Source organism: Chlamydomonas reinhardtii, chromosome 8 (assembly GCF_000002595.2).
Source record: "Chlamydomonas reinhardtii strain CC-503 cw92 mt+ chromosome 8, whole genome shotgun sequence".
NCBI classification, from domain to species: domain Eukaryota; kingdom Viridiplantae; phylum Chlorophyta; class Chlorophyceae; order Chlamydomonadales; family Chlamydomonadaceae; genus Chlamydomonas; species Chlamydomonas reinhardtii.
Genome location: NC_057011.1, coordinates 2741227 through 2759915, shown reverse-complemented (window position 1 = coordinate 2759915; position 18689 = coordinate 2741227). Strand labels below are relative to the sequence as shown.

General features: G+C 59.4%; 2 protein-coding genes across 2 annotated transcripts; one reads left to right on the top strand and one right to left on the bottom strand.

Moving 5' to 3' along the window:
• The first annotated feature begins 251 nt into the window (after positions 1–251).
• On the top strand, positions 252–3707 carry CHLRE_08g373345v5 (uncharacterized protein). Its single transcript, XM_043065075.1, has 2 exons — positions 252–507; positions 669–3707. The coding sequence occupies exons 1-2, from the start codon at positions 450–452 to the stop codon at positions 782–784; spliced, it is 174 nt and encodes a 57-aa protein (XP_042922076.1). The 5' UTR covers positions 252–449; the 3' UTR covers positions 785–3707.
• A 10402-nt stretch (positions 3708–14109) lies between these two features.
• On the bottom strand, positions 14110–16671 carry CHLRE_08g373344v5 (uncharacterized protein). The gene is made up of 2 exons (XM_043065074.1): positions 14870–16671; positions 14110–14610 (listed from the first exon to the last, which is right to left on the bottom strand). Exons 1-2 carry the CDS (start codon positions 16122–16124, stop codon positions 14600–14602), a joined length of 1266 nt encoding a protein of 421 aa, XP_042922075.1. The 5' UTR covers positions 16125–16671; the 3' UTR covers positions 14110–14599.
• Positions 16672–18689: the final 2018 nt, after the last annotated feature.

Here is an 18689-nt window from a genome sequence, read left to right as displayed (position 1 = left end):
GGTAGGCCCCTTTGTTGGCTGGTGGGGATGTCATGAAGCGTTCTGCTTCGGACCGGGGAAGGTTCGGGATAAACAGAATGTCAGGCCGCATCCTGTTGAGGTCTGCAGCGGGCACTTGCGGGCAGAGCCAGGGCGGCGGCCGCATGCCCGCACAGTACTCAGGCAGTTCAGCTCGGGAGGTGGCATCCATTATCATGTAGCCACCACCGTTGTGACCATGGTGTAGGCATTCGGCAATCGTCCGCACTGCAGTGTTGTGTTTGGCTATCCTAGCGCCAACGAGTTGGGGGTGCGCGCAGTGGCCGGCAAGGTGACCTGCGGTGCCACGCTCTGGGTCAGATCCGCGGCTGCGCAGGGTGTGGGCACAGAGACCACATTTGTCGCTGTCTCGTAGTTTAAACAAAGCCAGCCGGGCCGGGCAGATGAGGCCTCCCTGACGAGCATTCTGTATGAACCGGCGTAGGCCGTGGCTGGCGTCCGAGTTCGTCATGTACGCGTTACTGGCACGTGGGTCAAGGCTGGGTGCTGCCTCGGCCCATTTCTCAGTGTACAGGGTTTTGTTGGCGTATCCACCACGGCAGCTGGGGGCCATTGCCCTGGTGAGGCCCCGGTTTAGGTCCGACACGTAGTGCGTGGCTGTGCTATCGTCGTCCCTGGTGACCGTGAAGGTCGGCCACCAGTGCCGGGCGTGCGGGTCGTTGTCGGCCGGTTCGGATACATCGGCGGGTTTTTCCTGGGTGGCGACGGCAGCCGCCCCTTTATCGGCTTCCTCGTTGCCGTGTAGCCCGGTGTGCGAGATCACTTTAATCAGAGCGGTGGGTGCGCCCCGGGCATGGCGTGCATGGAGCAATGCCACGACTGAATCCAGGAGGTCCCGATGTTTACTCAGATGCAGTCGCCGAGGCTCGTTAATTGCTCGTTTGATTAGGTACAAGCTTGCAACAGAATCTGATGCAATAGTGAGCTTCTTAGTTGCAAATTCTTTACCTTCGCCACCAAATTCTGCGAGGGCAGCACGAATTGCTGCCAGCTCAGCTCTCGTAATAGTGTTAGTGCACCCAGCGCCATTTGGATTCACGTAGACAACGCGAGAATCGCTGAACCAGGCGCAGGCGCCGGCAACCTGGACTTCTTTGCCATTTTCAGTTTTGATTTTGCTTACCGAACCATCTGTCCAGACAGTGCCATTCACGTCGTGGGCCAGAGCATGGTGGGTCTGGAATCGCGCGTTAGGAAAGCGTCGTGCTTCGTCAGCCATGGCGTGTATCGTCTTTGGGTTAGCGTGCTGGTATTTGGCTTGCTTTAGAAGTGAGTTTGGGAGGGCCGGGCAGGTTGGGGCCGTGGCCGTGTGTGTCCACGTGCGCGGGTCGCTGATGTGCGTGGGTGCGTTCGCCCCCCGTTTCAGTGTGTCCACGAGCCGTTTCAGGTGGGGGGCAAAGCACTGGAGTCCGGCGGGGTTCCCAACAATGACCAGTCGGAGCCCCTTCTGGCGTTCAGCCTGGGTGTTGGTGCCAAGTCCTGTGTCAAGGCCCGCGGTGCCCGCGGACCAGTTGGCCAGCTCGTGGCAAAGTGGGTGTTGAAGCCACTGCGTGTGGGGGAAAGTGGCCGCTTTGGGGAGCGCCAATACAGTAAGGGTTGGTTCCTGTGAGTCACGCATAGCCTCGGCGCATGCGAGGGCCCACATGAGCGCCTTCCGTGCATCGTGGGGGGTAGAGGGGGGGTGGGCATATTGCAAGCCGGTCCATGCGGTCTGGTAGGCATCGTGCAGTGCGCCAAAGGCCCCATCAGCAGGGTCTCGTGTCCAGTATTCGTGGGCTGCAGTGGAGGAGTTAAGTGGGGACGCAAACATTTCCCGAATGTGTACTGCTTGTGTGACCCGCAGGCATTGGACGATGGCTGCTACTGTGCCTGCCGGCAGCGACACCTGGTGCATTGGCATGGCCTTGCGGTCCTGCTGCGCCGGGTCATAGCGGTAGCGCATGATGAGGGCAGCGACCGCTTCCTCAAAGGCGTTGGGCCGCTGGTTGCCGGTGTGCCTGAAGCGCTCCCACAGGGTAAGGAGGCGGGGGTAGGTGATGGTGCCCAGCCAGCGGCCACTGGGTTCATGGACGTGTGCCTCAGCTGGGTCACGGCGGGTGCCACCAGTGGTGGTAATTGTGTATGCTCCGGGGGCCACGATGTCCTTGTAGGGGTTGCACGGGCTTGTGGTGATGGTGGTGTTCGTGCGGATGTCACGCGCGCGGGATGCGGTATCCAGGGGCTCGGCGTCGTGGCGGCCTTGGCGCTGTCTGGCGGTAAGGTTCCGATCAGGTGCGGGGCGCACTGTTCGGGGCCGCGGGCCTTGGTTGGTACCGTTTGCTAGCCGGGTTTTGCACTCCTCCAGTAACTCCTCCCATTGTGGACTGTGTTTTAGGTCCCGTTCACGGTCCGTGCTCGGCGCCCACGTGACATGTCGCAGGAGTTTGGTCGTCCAGGACGAGAATAGGGGGGCCCCAGTGGGCTGCGGTGCTGCCGGCTCTGCAGCTTGGGCAGGCTCTTCAGGTGAGATTGCGTGGGCTTGGGTTTCAGCCGGAGGCTCAGCCTCGGTCTGCGCAGGTTGTGGGCCTGGGCGCGTCGCAAGAGGGTGCTTGTAGCACCTGGCGTTCTGGATAGTTGCGTAGCCCATGCGAACGAAAGCAGAGACAATGCCGGCAGGGCAAATGGACGGCTTCCACTGCACCTTCCAGTATTTTTCACGTGTCCCAGAGGTGTCCTCTCTGGCCTTGCGCTTCCGTGTCAGTTCTTTGTCCGTGACAGTTTGTTTGTTTTCGCTGTGCAGGACCTGTGCCAGTTCCTGTCCGTCATTGTCCAGGTCGTAGGTGAGTTGAGTGTCACCGTTAGTGCGGTTGTCGGCGGGCCGTGGGACTAGATCGTGTGTGATCCTGGCGCGGGCCAGTCGCCAGCTGGGACGGGCCCCGTGGCCTCCCGCAGCTTGCGCTGCCGGGGCGGTCAGGGGCGGCGTCGGGCTATCGGCGTCCATGGGGTCGTTGTGAGCGGCAGCCTGGTTGACTTCCATAGGCAATCCTGTGTTGTTCAGATACTCGCTTATGGCGTTGGGTTCGGGGTTGGCGGCATTCGCCGTGAGGCGGGATGTGAGGGCGGGTGGTAGCCCACGGCGCTGTTGGCGTGGTTCGACAGCATGTGCAAGGGAGGGTGGGTCTTGTGGGTGTGGGTGGCAGATCCGCATGTGTCCTGTCTTTGGCGAGCGCTTGGAATACCGAGCATGCCGTTTCGTACCCCCGCGTGCCCACCGGCAGGCTCTCATCGCCGTTGGTGAGCCGCAGGGCATGGTTGATGGCGGCGCGGTCCCCGGTGAGTAGGTCCTCAGGGGTAGTGCGTGTAGTTTCTGCAATGCGTGCGCGTTGCGCTGCATGTTTTGTAACGCGCCGTGCGCGTGTTTGGTTCTGTGGCCGGCGTGTTGTAGCCGGCTTGCGGGCTCTGGCCGGTGGCCGTAGGGAGGGTTGCGTTGCCCCATTAGCGGGGACTTCCGGTGCAGCAGCACCTTGTGCGCCGGGATGGGCCTGGGCCGGGGAGGGGGGGGCTAGGTCGGCGGGGGCTTGCGTGGTGTTTGCTTGGACGGGGGGCGCCTCCGGGAGGGGCTGCAGGTACCGGTCGAGGGGGTTGGCCATTCCGAGAGGGAGGGGGTCCGCCCTCATGGCTAAGGCCACGATTGCGGCCACGTCAGGCAGTGCACGCTGTGCGGTGGTCAGGGGGGCAGGGCTGCCGTGGGCTGGAGCGTTTTCCCCTGCACGTGCAGCCATACTGAGAGCAAGGCTAAGCCTGTTCAGGGCTACCTTGTGCTTGTGCCGGACCCGGCTCGCTCCCATGTGCTTCTCGAGGTCCGAGCTAGTAATCAGGTGTTTGCCTGTGTTGCGGTCCACCAGGTGGCTCAGTTCGAGCCTCAGGTCCGCAAGAGGGAGGACGTTTTCAATGGGGAGAGGTTCGACGCCCCGGGCCTCAGCTTCTGCCTCAAGGGCAGCGGCAATGGACCAGGTAGGCGCAGTAAAGGCAGACCCATTTTGGTACAGTGTGACACCGTACTCTTTTGCCAGGGTCATCTGTTTCAGCGTCGTAAGGTGGTGTGACCTATGGGCTGGGAGAAGGTGGGCCTGTGTGGGGCCAGCTATGCTTGCCTGGCGCGGCAGAAGGGCTTGGGTTACTATCCCAAGACGGCCCGAGTCATTTAGGGCAAGGACCAGGGCTCGCTGGGCCACGCGCGCGTATTGCGGCAGGAGGGAGCCCAGGTCCAAGCCGTATTCGTCGGCGGGCAGGAGGGAGGTCCGGGTGGGAAAGCTGCGGGGGAGTCCGTAGCAGCGCTTTGCAAAACCAGCCAGGGTAGTGTCGAGCGTTGTTATGTCCTGTTTTGTGAAGGGCATTGCTGCGAATCCATATGCAACTGTGGTGTGCACGCACTGTTGTATCATGCGCAGGCGTTGTGCCGGTGTCGCCAGGGATGTGGCAATGGCTGTGCCCTTGTCCTTCACAATCTCGGTGACTCTTGCGACATGTGCCGACCAGTCCAGCGAGAACGTGAGCTGCACTCCCAGGTACTTGTACGGCTGGGTCGGGGGGAAGTACGGGACAGGGGTCGTGCCAATCTTGATTGTGTTGGTCATGTTGCGGCGCATGGCGGCGAGGGTAGCTTTTCCTGTGGGCCCGTCAAGGTTGGGGTCCGAGCGAGATTTGTCGTGCCAGATGGCGGTGGTGGCACACTTGGTGTGATTGACACGCAGGCTCGCCCACTCGGCGTAAGATGCGATTTTGTCACATTGAACCTGCAGGTCGTCGAGCGAGTTGGTGAGCGCCGCCAGGTCGTCTGCGTACGCGGCGGCACTGCAATGGTATTGCAGGTTTTCGCTCGGGGTCAGGCAGCCGTAGTGGTAGCCCCGTCCGCCCGCATGGAGCCAGCGGACAAGAGGTTCCATGAACAGAATAAAGAGCACAGGTGAGAGTGTATCACCTTGCACGGTGCCTCGCTCTATAGGAATGGCGGATGTGCTTCCGTGTTCGGTGCGGATGTGGGTGGTCGCATGTGCATATAGGTTGCGGACTGCGCGGATCAGGTCCGTTGGCAGCCCAAGGTCAAACATAATTTGTAGTAATCGGTCCTGGTCGATTGTGTTAAACGCGGAGCTATAGTCCACGTATACCGCATAGACATCTTTTCCAAACAGTGCGGCATCCTCAAGGGCATGTACTAAATTTAGGACCTGCCTTTCGGTGTTGCAGTAGGCACGGAAGCCTTCCTGTGCTTCACTGAATAGCTGGAGGGGGCCAGCCAGTTCACCAATGCCCAAGGTAAGCATGGACGTGTACAGCTTGTAGCAGGTGTTTGCGAGCGCAATGGGCCGTTTGTTTTTTATGTCCAGGGCGTCTCCAGGTTTGGGGAGTAGCACGGTCTCCTATGCGGCCCAGGTTTCAGGTATTTGTGACTTGACGTACATGATTTGCAGGATACAGTGGAGGTTACGCTTCATGCCCAATGGCAGGATACGGAGCAGTTCGTTTGGTATGCCATCAGGGCCTGTCGCCTTGTTTCTGGAGAGGTGAGAAATGCACTGTTCAAAATTTGCCGTGTCTGCCATGCTGGGGAGCATGGAGTGTGTGTCAGGGTGCCGGTTGCGGTCCAGTGTGAATTGATCTGTTGCGTCGGCTTTCTCAAATGGGTAGCCGCGTGTGGCGTTGCTGGGTAGTCGGAAGTCCCCAGTGCGGGTGCCGCGTGGTGGGGCGGACAGCTTTCGGAAGTGGGTTTCGAGTATGGCGAGGATGCTGGTGGAGTCAGTCGTCACCTCCCCAGTTTCTGGGTTCCGGACCGCTGGGAGACCCCGTTCCATGTCGTCCTTCTGAAAGATTCTCTTGTGCCCCTGTGCAGGGCGCGTGGCCAGGGTATGTTGCAGCGCTGTGGCAGCGGCCTCTCGCTGGGCTTTGGCGCGGTCCGCCACTAGCTGGCGGTGCTCGGCCTGGCAGGCCTTTATTTCGTTCCGCAGCTTTGCTGCTGCATTGGCGGCGTCTACCTCAGGTAGGGCCTGGGGCCCTTGCGTGAGGTTTGTAAGTTGTGTCTTCAGGGCCACTTCCTTGTCCCATAGGGGCTTTAGCACCCATGCGGTGGAGCGTGATGCGTGGTGTTTGCCAGTGAAGGGGGCTTTCCGGGTGCACTCTTCAAGGAGGCATGTTAGCCCGGTGTCCAGTGCGGAGGCAAGTTGTTCTGCAAGTTGGTTGATATCGGCCTTCTGGATGCTCGTGTCCTGCGCCAGGTCTCGGTGCATGACGCTGGCGGGGTAGCCTGTGGGGTCCATGCTGTGCCTCGTGAGTGCATGTTCAATTGATTGCGTTGCCTGCCTTGTTGCGGAATGTAGGTCGGCTGTTGCTTCCACCAAGGCTTCCTCAAGGCGGATAGCTGCGGCGGCCAGTTGCTTTTGTGTGACGGGCAGGGCGACCTCGGCCCATCGTTGTTGGGTCTGCTGCTGGGGGGCTGGGTTCCGGGCGCCGGCCTGTGGTGCCGGCCATAGCTGTAGGTCCGCGGCTAGTAACTCTGCGTGGACTGGTTTGTGGTCAAAGTTGCCTGCAACTGTACTGGTGTATTCACGCGCTTCTGTGCATGCAGCGCGCGTGGCAGGGCATAGGAGGATGTCATCGATGCGACTGTGGTATGGGGCCATGCCCGGGCGTGATTGTTCATATGACCATTCGGCAGTGGTAGTGGTGTCTCCGCGGATAGGGCACAGGCCACTATCGGCAAGGAACCGCTGGTGGGCCCGGTCCACCGTGTCGATGGGGCTGTCCCGCTCATGTGCTCGGGCGACGGCGTTAAAGTCTCCCGCGGTGACTAGGTGGTGTCCGCACGCGTCCGCCCGGCCTACCACCTGCTGACAGTATGTGTAGATTGCCTTGCGGGTTTGCATGTCCTCTGGTGCGTAGATGCCCAGTACAGTGAGAGGCGTGCTCCCCGGGGTCTTAATTTGAACGTGTGACACATAGCCATGGAGTGTTGGTGGGGGCGTGTGGTGTGTGACACAGCCGAGGTCACTGTACCGGGCGGAGATGGCCACCGCTACGCCAGCGCTACCGCGCGCTGTGGCCACGCGGGGAGTAGTGCTACAGTAGAGGCGGTATCCTTCATTTCGGAAGGCTCGCTTGATAGAGTCAGTCTTCCCTGTCAGTTTTGTCTCGGTTAGGACAACTATGTCGGCTTTCCACTGGGCTAGGTTGCAGAGGGTGAAGCTGAGGTTGCCGGGTTGGCCGGTGGACAAAATTTCTGAGAGCAGTCCCCGTACATTGTGGGTCACGATGTGTAGGGTGGTGTTGCTGCTGGGGGGTCGCGTGTTTGTGTGTGCCTGGTTGGGTTCCATGTGGGCATGGTTGCGTGCAGTGGGCCGTACAATCCAGTTCAGGATAGTTTGTCGGGTGCCTGTCGTGTTGAGTCGGGGTGCTATGCCAGCATTTGCATTGTGTGGCTGCGCGGGTGCGGTAGTGCGGGGTGCTGCATGCTGTGGCGCCCTGTGTGCTGCCCGCAGCGGTGAGTTGTCTTGGGCATGTTGAGCGGGCTCTGGTGCCGGCCTTCCTGTGGCGGCGGGCCCTGTCTGCACGGGTCTGGTGGCCTCCATGTGGGGTGGCGGGCGTGGTGGCGGGACGATCTCACGGAGTTGCCCAAGTGCGTCCTGAAGTGTTGCCGTGTCAGATGCACGCACCGCGTCAAGGCACCAGACCTCCCCATCAAGTGTGTTCCAAGTGTTGTCGTGTAAGACCGTGTTGTGGATAGGGCTGTTCACCGAGTCTATTACTCTCCATTGTCCTGCTTCGTAACGCACAGCAATTGTGTGTCGCACAGTGTATTGGTGGACGGTAAAGCCGCGAGTTCGGGCGGCTACCGGAAGGTTCTCTAGGACCTTTTCTTTGCTGATGTCGCCATCGAGTCGCGGAAAGTGGGTTCGGCGCATAATCAGCTTCCTGTTGGGGTAGGCGAATATGTTGCTGATGGTGGCATTGTGGTACAGGTAGTGGTTCAGGAGAAGTTCGCTGAAGGCGCCACTGTTGGGGCAGTAGCATTCTTTCCAGAACAGGGCATTCGGATCCTGCGCGGCTGTAAGGTGAGCGTGCACTCGTTTAGCATAAGAGAGGACATCTAGAGGGTCGAGCCATGCGAGCCCCAAAGAGTTGTTGAGGGCGTGGACACTGCAGAAGTGTTGCCGTTGTGTTTCACGGTATGTTGCATTGGACCGGGGCGGCCAGTGCAGCGCGGCTGGTGGTTGGGTGTTCACTGCCGCATGAATGCGAGGGTCGGCGGGCGCCGGCGGGGCTGTCGGGCCTGTGGGCAGCGCACCTCGCAGTGTTGGCTTGACGTAGGCCACCGTGTGTGTCCGGTTTACTGCATATGTAAGCGTGAGGAGAGTGGTTGCCTGGCTAGCAGTAAGTAGGCCGGTGGCCAGTGCTGACCCCCAGAGTGTCAGCTGTGCCGGTTGCACACTGCAAGGGTCCGGCAGTGTGAGGTACAGGTTTCGCAGGATGATGGCCATGGCAGTTCCCCAGAGTAGGAGCTTCCGCCGGGCCCAGGTTGCAAAGGCTATCTGCCGTGTCACTTGGACCACATGTTTGAGGAGAGCTGGGAGACAGAGGACGGCAAGGATGGATGTCACTGTCAGTGCGAACAGGAGACCGAGGGTTGCGGGGATGGCGGTTATCCCGAGGGCAAGCGCTATTACACACAGAGGGGAGAGAGCGAGAGTGGTGAGTGTGGGACCCCATAGTAGCAGGCTGAGGATTGCACCGTTTGTACAGATTTCTGAGTTGACTGAGGCAGTGCGGGTTTCGGCATGCAGGAGGTGGGTCCAGAGCATATACATGGCCCCTGTCGCGGCCATGATTGTGAGGCTGACAATGGCTTTGTCAAGTATGGTGTGTAGGGCTTTGCCAGTCTGGGCGGCTGTTTGGTAGATGGCGAGTCTAGACCGGGTAGCAAGATGTGCGGCTACTCTGTTGGCAATTGTATGGCTGTGCATGGCTGCCCGCACATGCCCTGCTCCAGCCCAGTGGAAGTGGACGACGAGTGTAAGGTGCAGGCGAAGGAGTGGTGAATTTTCCCAGGGGGCGCTACAGTTAAGGGTCGGTTGCGGCCCGTAGGCTGTTTCTGCCATGGAGTGCAGTGCCGAAGCACCGGAGCGCAGCAGGGTTCCTCCATGCCGATTGCCCAGGTCGCCCAGCGCAAGTACACTCGTCAATAGGCTCTCTGCAAGCAGCCTGATTGTCTTAGTCGCATATGAACGGTATGCTCCCTCCGCTGTGCATAACTTTGTCACGCCATTTCTGCATGCCTGTGCTATTTTCAGATTGGTAGAAAGGAGCCCCTCCCCTACCGGCTGCAAAGCCGTTATCATCGCATTGCGTATGTTGGTGCATCCAGGCTTGGGCTTAACCTTTGCGCGCGACAGGAGTCCGCTAGGGCTTCGGTATTGCCTTCGTTCGGAGCTTGTCGGTGGTGGTTCTGTGAGCAAACTCGCATTTTCATAGAGCTGGGAATTAGCTGTAAATACTGGAGGTTCGGCTCGGCCCCTTTCTGGGACGTCGTTGGCGAGCGGCTCTGAGGCAACTGGTATGTGCTTGGAGCTTATAAGCCCCTCAATATGCGGGTGCTTTGCAGCAGCTGGGCTTTGCGAGGGTCTCATTTGCGACATGCCGAGGGGCCCGGTGCCAGCAAGCTTGCTAGCTGTGTAGCACGTTGTGTGCAGGATACTGGCATCAAGTATGCCTGTCTGAGAGCAGCGATGCGACGATAGCGTCGCGTTCGCGGGGAAGCTGTAGCCATGCGAAATCCTCTCCCTCAGAGAGAGCTCGTTTACATCCGTTCGAGACGGATATGCAAACCACATATGGTCGTGGGGAGTTCGCTGGTTGCCTAAGTGCACGAAAGCACTGGCTCGCCGGGGCGGTCCCCAGTCAAACCAGCGTTCGGCCGCGGCAGATCCAGCCCCTTTCCCAGCCGTGGTTGCGTTGGTTGTCAGCATGCAGAGTGCAAAGCATAGCAGAACACAGATACCTGCGGTCTTTCGCTCCACCTTTCGCCGAGCAACCATTTTCCACATATTTCCTAGCGACGAGCTTACAAGGGTTGGTACAGAGGTTTGGCTAAGCATTGTATTGCCCTAGCATTGACAAGTCCTTCTCGGTGTACTGTCCAGCCATGGACAGAGTGCTTGGCAGTGCACGGGGCCTACCCACACAAGGCGCGTCTGTGTGCACGTGTGCATGTGTGTGCGCCCACACGTGTCACGGACACTCACCGTTGATGAGCACAATGCTGGAGGTGTAGGGGCAGTCCAGCCAACCGTACGGTCCAGAGGGGACAACAGGGGTTGGGCAGCAAGCTGTGGCGGGGCAGGGTGTGTGCGTGAGGGGGGCGGGGTGGTATGAGACACAAGGCACCGTGGCAAGGGAGCCATAAAACACCTTGCAGCGAGCGCTAGTAAGGGAGGCAGCAGACAGTCACTAGTTGTAGGCGGGGCTCCCAACACGGCGCGAGAAGATGAACCATGCACACTGGCTTGCGAGGTACCACTAGGTTCAACGCATCCCATCGTCATTCAACCTGCGGACTAACCTGCGGACTAACCTGCGGACTATGGCGTGCGGGGCGAGGGTGATGTTGACAGAACGCGATGTTGAATGGTGTTGTTGAGGCCGGCGACCGCCGAGACTTCTCGGTCGGACATTTGAAGCGCAGCTGATAGATTATGAGGCATAGTCGTTTCTCTCACGTAATAGCTGGCTGCAGCTGGCGTGTGAGCAGCGTCGCCAAGCCGGTCAACGAGCGGTCAGCAGCGTGAGGACTCGCGTCCCAAGCCAGCCAAGCAGCGTCTGCCGCCAGCTCTTGTTCTAATGACATCTGAGCTAGCATAAATTTGTGTTACGAAGAGAAGTAGCGAGGGCGAGAGAGCAAAGTGGGGGAGAGGAACAGAAGTGCAGCGGCACCGGCATGAAGTGCAGTGTATCAGTATATGTATGGTACTATATCAGTATATGTATAGTAGTATCAGGGGCCGCTCTATGCTGCTTGGTAAGTCAGGCCCGCGAGAACCCCATGCAGGAAAAAGAAGGCGCGTAAATTCAAGTATTGACAGGTAAACACTAGCTCACTGGCCTCGGCTCTACAACGTCATGTTCGCTTGTGCGTGTTGCGTTCTTTCAAGCATATCAATAACCAAGCTGGGGAAAAAGCTAACAGAGGTCTCTCAGTTCATCCTCAGTTGGCAGCCCATCGTAACAGATGAGCCTCTCTCAATTGCAACTGAGTTATGGGGCAATAGTGCTACACAACTGAACCACCTGACTGAGGCAACTCAGTTATGCGCATGCTTCGATGCAACTGACCCGACCTCAACTGAACCCCAACTGAGCCTGTGGCGCATAACTGAACCACAACTGAGCCGCAACTGAACCGCAACTGAGGAAAAGGCTGCCATAGGGCAGGACCGGGTTTGACACGCTGAGTCACACGCACTGAGTCACCCGACAGGCACCGGCAACAACCTACCGCTCAGCACAGCACACACAGCAGAGCCACCCCCGAAAGGGGGGGGGTTATGCAGCAGCGGCAAACCACAGACACGACATCACACGACAGCTGACATGCGCCACAGTGTAAGCTAGCAAATGCTAGGAGCCCAGGAGATACTAGAATGCATGCGTCTTACTTGGGAAGTCTTGAGAGTCACCGGAGTCTTGAGAAGGCTACACACGATACGATACATACACCTAAAAAGTAGGAGAGCGGCCCTTAAGAGCGCGCACCGTTCTGTACGGTGCCCATGCGGAGCCGCGTGTCCGCCTCGACACGGCTCGGGAGAGAGAGACTTGCTCGTGTAACGGAATCCTCCTTACACTCCCCCCCCTCTGAAGTGGCCCGTCCCCGGGACACCAACGAAGTGTGATTATGGGCTGTGATGCGTGTCGGCACTGTGCGTGCGGACAGCTATGAGAGGTGTGCCTCGCCCGTGTGTGCACTGCTTAGGTCAGGCGCGGTTTCTTGGCAGCGCGTGGGGGTGGGCGTAGGGATACCCGGACAAGGTACTTGTCGACAATGTCGGCAACCAATTCGTCCTCCCGTAAATTCGCCTCTGGTTCCCAGGAATTGTGTTCTGGCCCGAAGCCTTCCCACTTCACCAGGAAATCCCGCACGGGTTTGCGGCCTACCCGCCTGTCCCTGTGTTCAATCACGTCGTGAACCGTCCAGTATGCGTTGCCGTCATCGTCTAAGAATGCGGGCGGAGGGGGTTGGTAATTCCCCTTGCAGTGGTACGGTTTCAACAGTGAAACGTGAAAGACGGGGTGAATTCGATACCCCGGGGGCAGTGTCAGCTTGTACGCTAGTTCTCCGATCTTCGCTTCGATCGGGAACGGCCCAATGAACTTGGGTAATAGCTTTTTCACACCAGGTGTCTTCAAAGCGATGTTCTTTGTGCTCAGCAAAACGGATTGACCCACCGCAAAGCTCGCATCCTGGCGATGAGAGTCGTAGGCTTGCTTTTGTCGTGTCCGGGCCCGTTCAAGACACATTGTAGCTCTCTGCAAGCGAGCCTGCATCTCAGCGGCAAAGGAAGCGGCCAGAGGCACCTTCGACTGCGCGACCCCGATGGTGCCGGGAGTGCGCGGCGCGTATGGCGAGTTCAAGCTAAAGGGCGATGCCCGAGTAGACTTGTTCATTGCATTGTTAATTGCAAACTCGACCAGCGCTAAGTGATCGTCCCAGTCGTCTTGCGCCGGGTTGATGTAATGTCGAAGTGTCTCTTCTAACAGGCGGTTCATCCTTTCGGTTTGACCGTCTGTTTGCGGATGATATGCAGTGCTTAGTTTAACTGAAGTCTTCAGCAAGCGCTGCAACTCGGCCCAAAACTTGCCGGCGAATTGCGGGCCACGGTCCGAGATGACCTCATCTGGGAGGCCATGATGGCGGAAAACGTTTTGCACATATAAGTGAGCCATCCCCTCGGCATCTACCGTTGCGTGAGTGGGAGCAAAGTGGGTCATCTTGCTCAGCCGGTCCACAAACACAGCAGTAGAGTCATAACCCGCAGGGGTGGTGGGGAGATGGGTGATCAAGTCCATCGTGACGCTGCCCCACACTCGTTTTGCAATTGGCAAGGGCTGCAGTAAACCGCGCGGCTTGGCGGTCGAGGCTTTGTTGCGTTGGCAATGCGAGCACTGGGCTACATACCGTGCTACGTCTGCGTCCAGACCTCGCCACGAGTACACCCGTTTGAGAGCCTCTGCTGTACGCTCTGGGCCAGCGTGCCCGCTGCACTCATCGTCATGGTGTGCGGCTATAAGCATTGTACGCAACTCGTCATCGTTGGGAACCACCACCTGGTCCCCCCTGTAATACAGGCCGTTGACTTTTCGCAGCTCTGCCGTGTTGCTCGGCTTCCTGAACCACGCATCCCGCTGGTAGGAGGAGCTAATTCGTTTGTGCACGTCAGTATGAGCGGACGAGCGTGTCATTGCCGCTACCTGGGGCTGATTTGGAGGGGGCCCTTCGCGCATGTCAGGTGCGCCCTCATAAACTCGACTGAGTGGGTCAGCCACATTGATTCTGCCCGGGCGATATTGCCAAGTAACCATCTGGCTCTGTAGGAACTCGATCCACCGTGCCTGACGGCGAGAGAGCAGTCCGTCGGCCCTCAAAGTGGCCAGGTGCGTAAGGGGTTGGTGGTCTGTAACGACTGTTACGTTGGGCGCTCCTTCAAGGTAGCATCGCCACTCACGTAATGCGTTAATGACACCCAAAGCTTCCTGGTCGGTGGTAGTATAGTTGCGCTCTGCAGGTGTAAACCTGTGGCTCAGATACGCGAGTGGGCGTCCTTCTTGCATAAGGACGGCGCCGGTTCCATACAGGGATGCGTCCGAAATAACCTCATACGGTTTGTTGAGGTCAGGCAGTGCTAACACAGGTGCGGAGATCAGGGCTTTCTTCACCGCCTCGAATGCGTCTTGGCACGCGTCACACCATTGCCAAGGCGTCTTAGATCCAGTGAGGGCAGTGAGCGGCGCCACTAAGGACGCGTAGCCTTGTATAAAGCGGCGGAAGTAGTTGGCTAAGCCAAGGAAACGCCGCAGCTGTTTAAGGTCAGTTGGCGCGATCCAATCTTGGACCACCTGAACCTTTTTGGGGTCCATGCGTAACCCGGAACGCCCCACAATGTGCCCCAGAAAGGGCAGCTCGGGACGGTTGAAAACACACTTGGACAGTTTGACACGCAGGTGTGCCTGCCCTAACGCCGTGAGCACGGCGTCAAGGTGCTTTGCATGGTCTTCTGCGGATTTGGAATAGATGATAACGTCGTCTAAGTACGCCATCGTGTACTCTCCTAGGCCAGCCTTGGAGAGAATTGTATTCACCGCGGCCATGACGTGTGACGGGCTGTTGCACAGTCCCATCGGGCACACACGCCACGCGTACTGTCCGAACGGGGTAATAAACGCCGTAGGTGGAATTTCCTTTGGATCAATCCTAAATTGGTGATAGCACGCTTTCATATCGAGCGTGGAATACACCGCCGAGCCTGCCAATTTGTCAAAAATGTCCTGGATGTTCGGTAGCGGATAACGGTGCTTTACTGTAATTTTGTTCAGTTCGCGATAGTCAATAACCATGCGAAGTTTGTGACCGGTAGGACTATCGGGGTCCTTCTTTTTCACAAACAGCACCGCCGCGCCAAACGGAGAATGGCAGGGCTCGATAAATCCTTTGGCAAGCAAATCGACATTTGCCGTTTGCATTCGACCAACTCCTCCGGAGAAAGGCGGTAAGCGCGTCGGTAAGACGGTTGTGCAACCAACGCGCCCGTCAATCCCTCCTGAAAGTAATGGATTTTGTCCACCTCGTTCATATGGCCAGCTTGCAGCATCAGGATGCGGAATTGAGTGAGATAGGTGATGTACGAGGACCCCATCTTCAGCCGAGAGAGTTTTCGGCGCGCTTCCTGCGGGCAGCTGTGCAGCGGGTTGTCAAACACGCTCAGGAACTCGTTGCGGAGGCCTGCGACTGTGAGCGGCGGGGTGCCCGCCGCAGTCTTAGCGTCCTGTTCCGCTAGGAAGGTGGATCCCCACTCTAGCACGATGCCCGACAGGTAGAACAAGAAGTGCGCGATGGGGTTGCGTCCGCGCAACGCTAGGTAGCGCATCAGCACCTCGAACCACGTCTTAGCGGACTGAATGTTTCCGCCCACCGTGCCGCTGAATTTGGGAATGTTCACGTTCTCCATATCCCGGGCGTCAAAGCCCTCCGGCACGGCGTACTCAGCCGACGGCACTGTGCCGCCGGCACCCGGTTCAGCCACCTCGCCCATGGCACCCGCGCGCTGCGGGGTGCCCACACCCGAGCTAGGCCCCGCGCCCGTCCCATCAGTTACCTGCTGGTTGCGGGCTGCCGCGCGGTCGGTGGCGATCTGGCGCGCCTGCTCGTAGGCGCCGGCCGCGATCGGGTACAGCCACGAGTGCGCCAGCTGGGGCGGGAGCTCGGCGCACTCCATCTCCTTCAGCTTCTGGTTGGAGTAGGAGTACATGCAGCCGGCCCAGTCAGCCAGGCTGAGGTAGAGGGCGCGCTGCTGCGCCGACTTGAGGCTGGGCCACTCGCGCGCGACGGCCTCGGCCAGCGACCTGTCGGTTCCACCCTGTGCAGCAGCGGCGCAGGCAGCAGTGGCAATAGCGGCATCCTGAACGGCGCGGCGCTGCATCACGTCTTGCATGTGTGCGGCGCCAAAGGCCTGCTCTAGGACTACCGGCACAGGAATGTCGCCTATGCCCTGGTTCTGTTGTGCGCCCGTCGCACTCACCGGGGAGGGCGCCGCGGCGGCCGGCGCCGGCAGCGCGAGCACCGGCGCGTTGGAGGGGCCGGCGCCTGCGGCGCCCGCCGTGGCGGCCACGACGGCGTCAGCAGCCGTCTTGGCGGCCACCTGTGCCTCCAGCTCGGCGATCCGCGCGAGGATGAGCGCCAGGTTGGGGTCGGGGGCCGGTGCCGGGGGGTCCACCGGCAGCGCGAGCGCAAGCTCGGTGCCAGCAGCGCCGCCGTGCAGGTCGGCCTCCATGGGTTCCGGCATCTCAAGGCCCTGTGAAAGGGCATAATCGATGCCGATCAGTACTCGCAAACGAGCTCGGGTCGTAGCACGAGAGAGCGGGAGGTTTTCACCAATCTCTGCCGCCGCAAGTTCAAATTGAGGCAGGGGAGAGTTGAAGAGGCGGCATTGAGAATTGCAGCCTTTTGGGTAATGATCTTAACCCACAAGCCACACAGCTTATCGCTGGGCTCGAAGCCCTCGCGAATCATAGCCATTGTGGATAAGGCCGGCGCTTAGCGCGGGCTCAGCTCAACGCGGTGCCTGAGGCGAACCGGTTTGTATTGACGGTCTGAAAGACGGTCTCAGTGAAACTAACAAAGTTGGGGGCCGCCGCCGGAGCGGGGCCGCCAATGGGGACGCGGTTCTTCGCGCCCCTGCGTTAGTTCACGCTAACAAAGAAAAAATGCGACTAGTTCTGGTCTCGATACCACTTGTAAGCTAGCAAATGCTAGGAGCCCAGGAGATACTAGAATGCATGCGTCTTACTTGGGAAGTCTTGAGAGTCACCGGAGTCTTGAGAAGGCTACACACGATACGATACATACACCTAAAAAGTAGGAGAGCGGCCCTTAAGAGCGCGCACCGTTCTGTACGGTGCCCATGCGGAGCCGCGTGTCCGCCTCGACACGGCTCGGGAGAGAGAGACTTGCTCGTGTAACGGAATCCTCCTTACACACAGCCGAACTTGCACAACACCGCTCCCGGGCGGAGAGATCCCCCCCCCCCCCCACGACTGAAGACAGGGGAGTCAGCGAGACTGGCAAAGTCGGAAGCACATACAGACGCACGGGACAGCAAACGCATGACACCAGAATGATATGCGAGTGAGTGCCACACGACAAACGAGAACAGACACCTAGCTAGTCACACGTCACTCCTCATTGCTGGCTTCGAGTCCAAGCCAGCTCCAAGCAGATGTCCGTGGATGCGCGCTGTTGGGATGCCAGCGCGGCACACGCCGTTGGGATGCCGGCGTGCGCGAGGTCCTGCCGTTGGGATGCCGGCAGGGTCGGTGCATCAGCGGCGAGGCTGAACACGGCGCTTGGCCGTGGGCTCGCCGCCCTGGGCAGGGGCTGATGCAGGTGACGATGGCACCGTTTGCCGTTGCAGGCGTTTTGCATCGGCCAGGGTGATGGCCTCGGCGGAGCCTCCCGGCCACTCCACCATGAAGTAGAAGGGGCGTGACAAGGGCCCGCGGAAGCGCAGAGTGCCGTTCTGCAGCTGCCGCGGCATTCCAGCTGGGCCAGGAACTGCCCGTACAACTGACACGCCGTCGAGGGTAGCTGCTTTCGCGTCGCGGCGTCGCGTGTCAGCGTTGGGGAACAGCACTGGACCCGCCGAGGGCCGCTGCGGCGCGGGGCCAGTGGGTGGAGCCTTGCCCAGCTCCACACAGCCCGGGCACATCCAGGCGCCAGGAGGCACCTTGCTGAGTGGCGGCGTGAGGCAGCGGAGGTGCCAGCCGGTGCCGCAGCCATCACACAGCAACATGCGGGAGGGCTGCTGCGGGCTGTGGCACACTTCGCACTCCAGGTCGTTGCTGGTGCGTAGCAGCCGGGCGTCCTGAATCGGGTCAAGGTTGGGCAGGTGGCACGGCACCAACTGCTCCACTCGCGCACGGAGGCGTGCGGTGTCCTGGGGACGCTGTTGCAGTTGTGAAAGATATACTAGAGTATACCGAATGCTGTGCTGCCTGCAGCAGGGAACGGCCTGCAGCGGAATATGTGTGTCCTGTGGCGGATACTGGACACCGCCCTACTGTGACGCCAAACGTTTTGCATCCGGTATGGGAGGGACTCCTTTCCACAAGTTTGAAAGTGGCACAGGCAGGCAGAACCAGTGTGAAGGAACTATGCAAAGAAGCCGGTATACATAGCTCATATGTACGTAAGCTGATTGGGCTGCTCAGAGAATGCCTGTGGACAAGTGTGCATGTGCTGAGCGAGCTGGGATGTAGACACGGACAAACAGTGCTACGCCTTGGTGCTACAGCACTGCACCGTGCTGCGGAGACAGCCTACGGGCCGCAACCGACCCTTAACTGTAGCGCCCCCTGGGAAAATTCACCACTCCTTCGCCTGCACCTTACACTCGTCGTCCACTTCCACTGGGCTGGAGCAGGGCATGTGCGGGCAGCGATGCACAGCCATACAATTGCCATCAGAGTAGGCGCACATCTTGCTACCCGGTCTAGACTCGCCATCTACCAAACAGCTGCCCAGACTGGCAAAGCCCTACTCACTATACTTGACAAAGCCATTGTCAGCCTCACAATCATCACCGCGACAGGGGCCATGTATATGCTCTGGACCCACCTCCTGCATGCCGAAATCCGTACTGCCTCAGTCAACTCAGAAATCTGCACAGACGGTGCAATCCTCAGCCTGCGACTATGGGGTCCCACACTCACCACTCTCGCTCTCTCCCCTCTGTGTGTGATAGCGCTTGCCCTCGGGATAACCGCCCATCCCCGCAGCCCTCGGTCTCCTGTTCGCACTGACAGTGCCATCCATCCTTGCCGTCCTCTGTCTCCCAGCTCTCATCAAACAT

Excerpts from the sequence above, each read along its gene's own strand:
- CHLRE_08g373344v5 (XM_043065074.1), bottom strand. The coding sequence starts at position 16,124 with ATGCCGGAACCCATGGAGGCCGACCTGCACGGCGGCGCTGCTGGCACC.
- CHLRE_08g373345v5 (XM_043065075.1), top strand. The coding sequence starts at position 450 with ATGAACCGGCGTAGGCCGTGGCTGGCGTCCGAGTTCGTCATGTACGCG. Across the intron at positions 508-668 it reads CATGTACGCGTTACTGGCAC|GTCGGCCACCAGTGCCGGGC; the intron begins GTGGGTCAAGGC and ends GTGACCGTGAAG.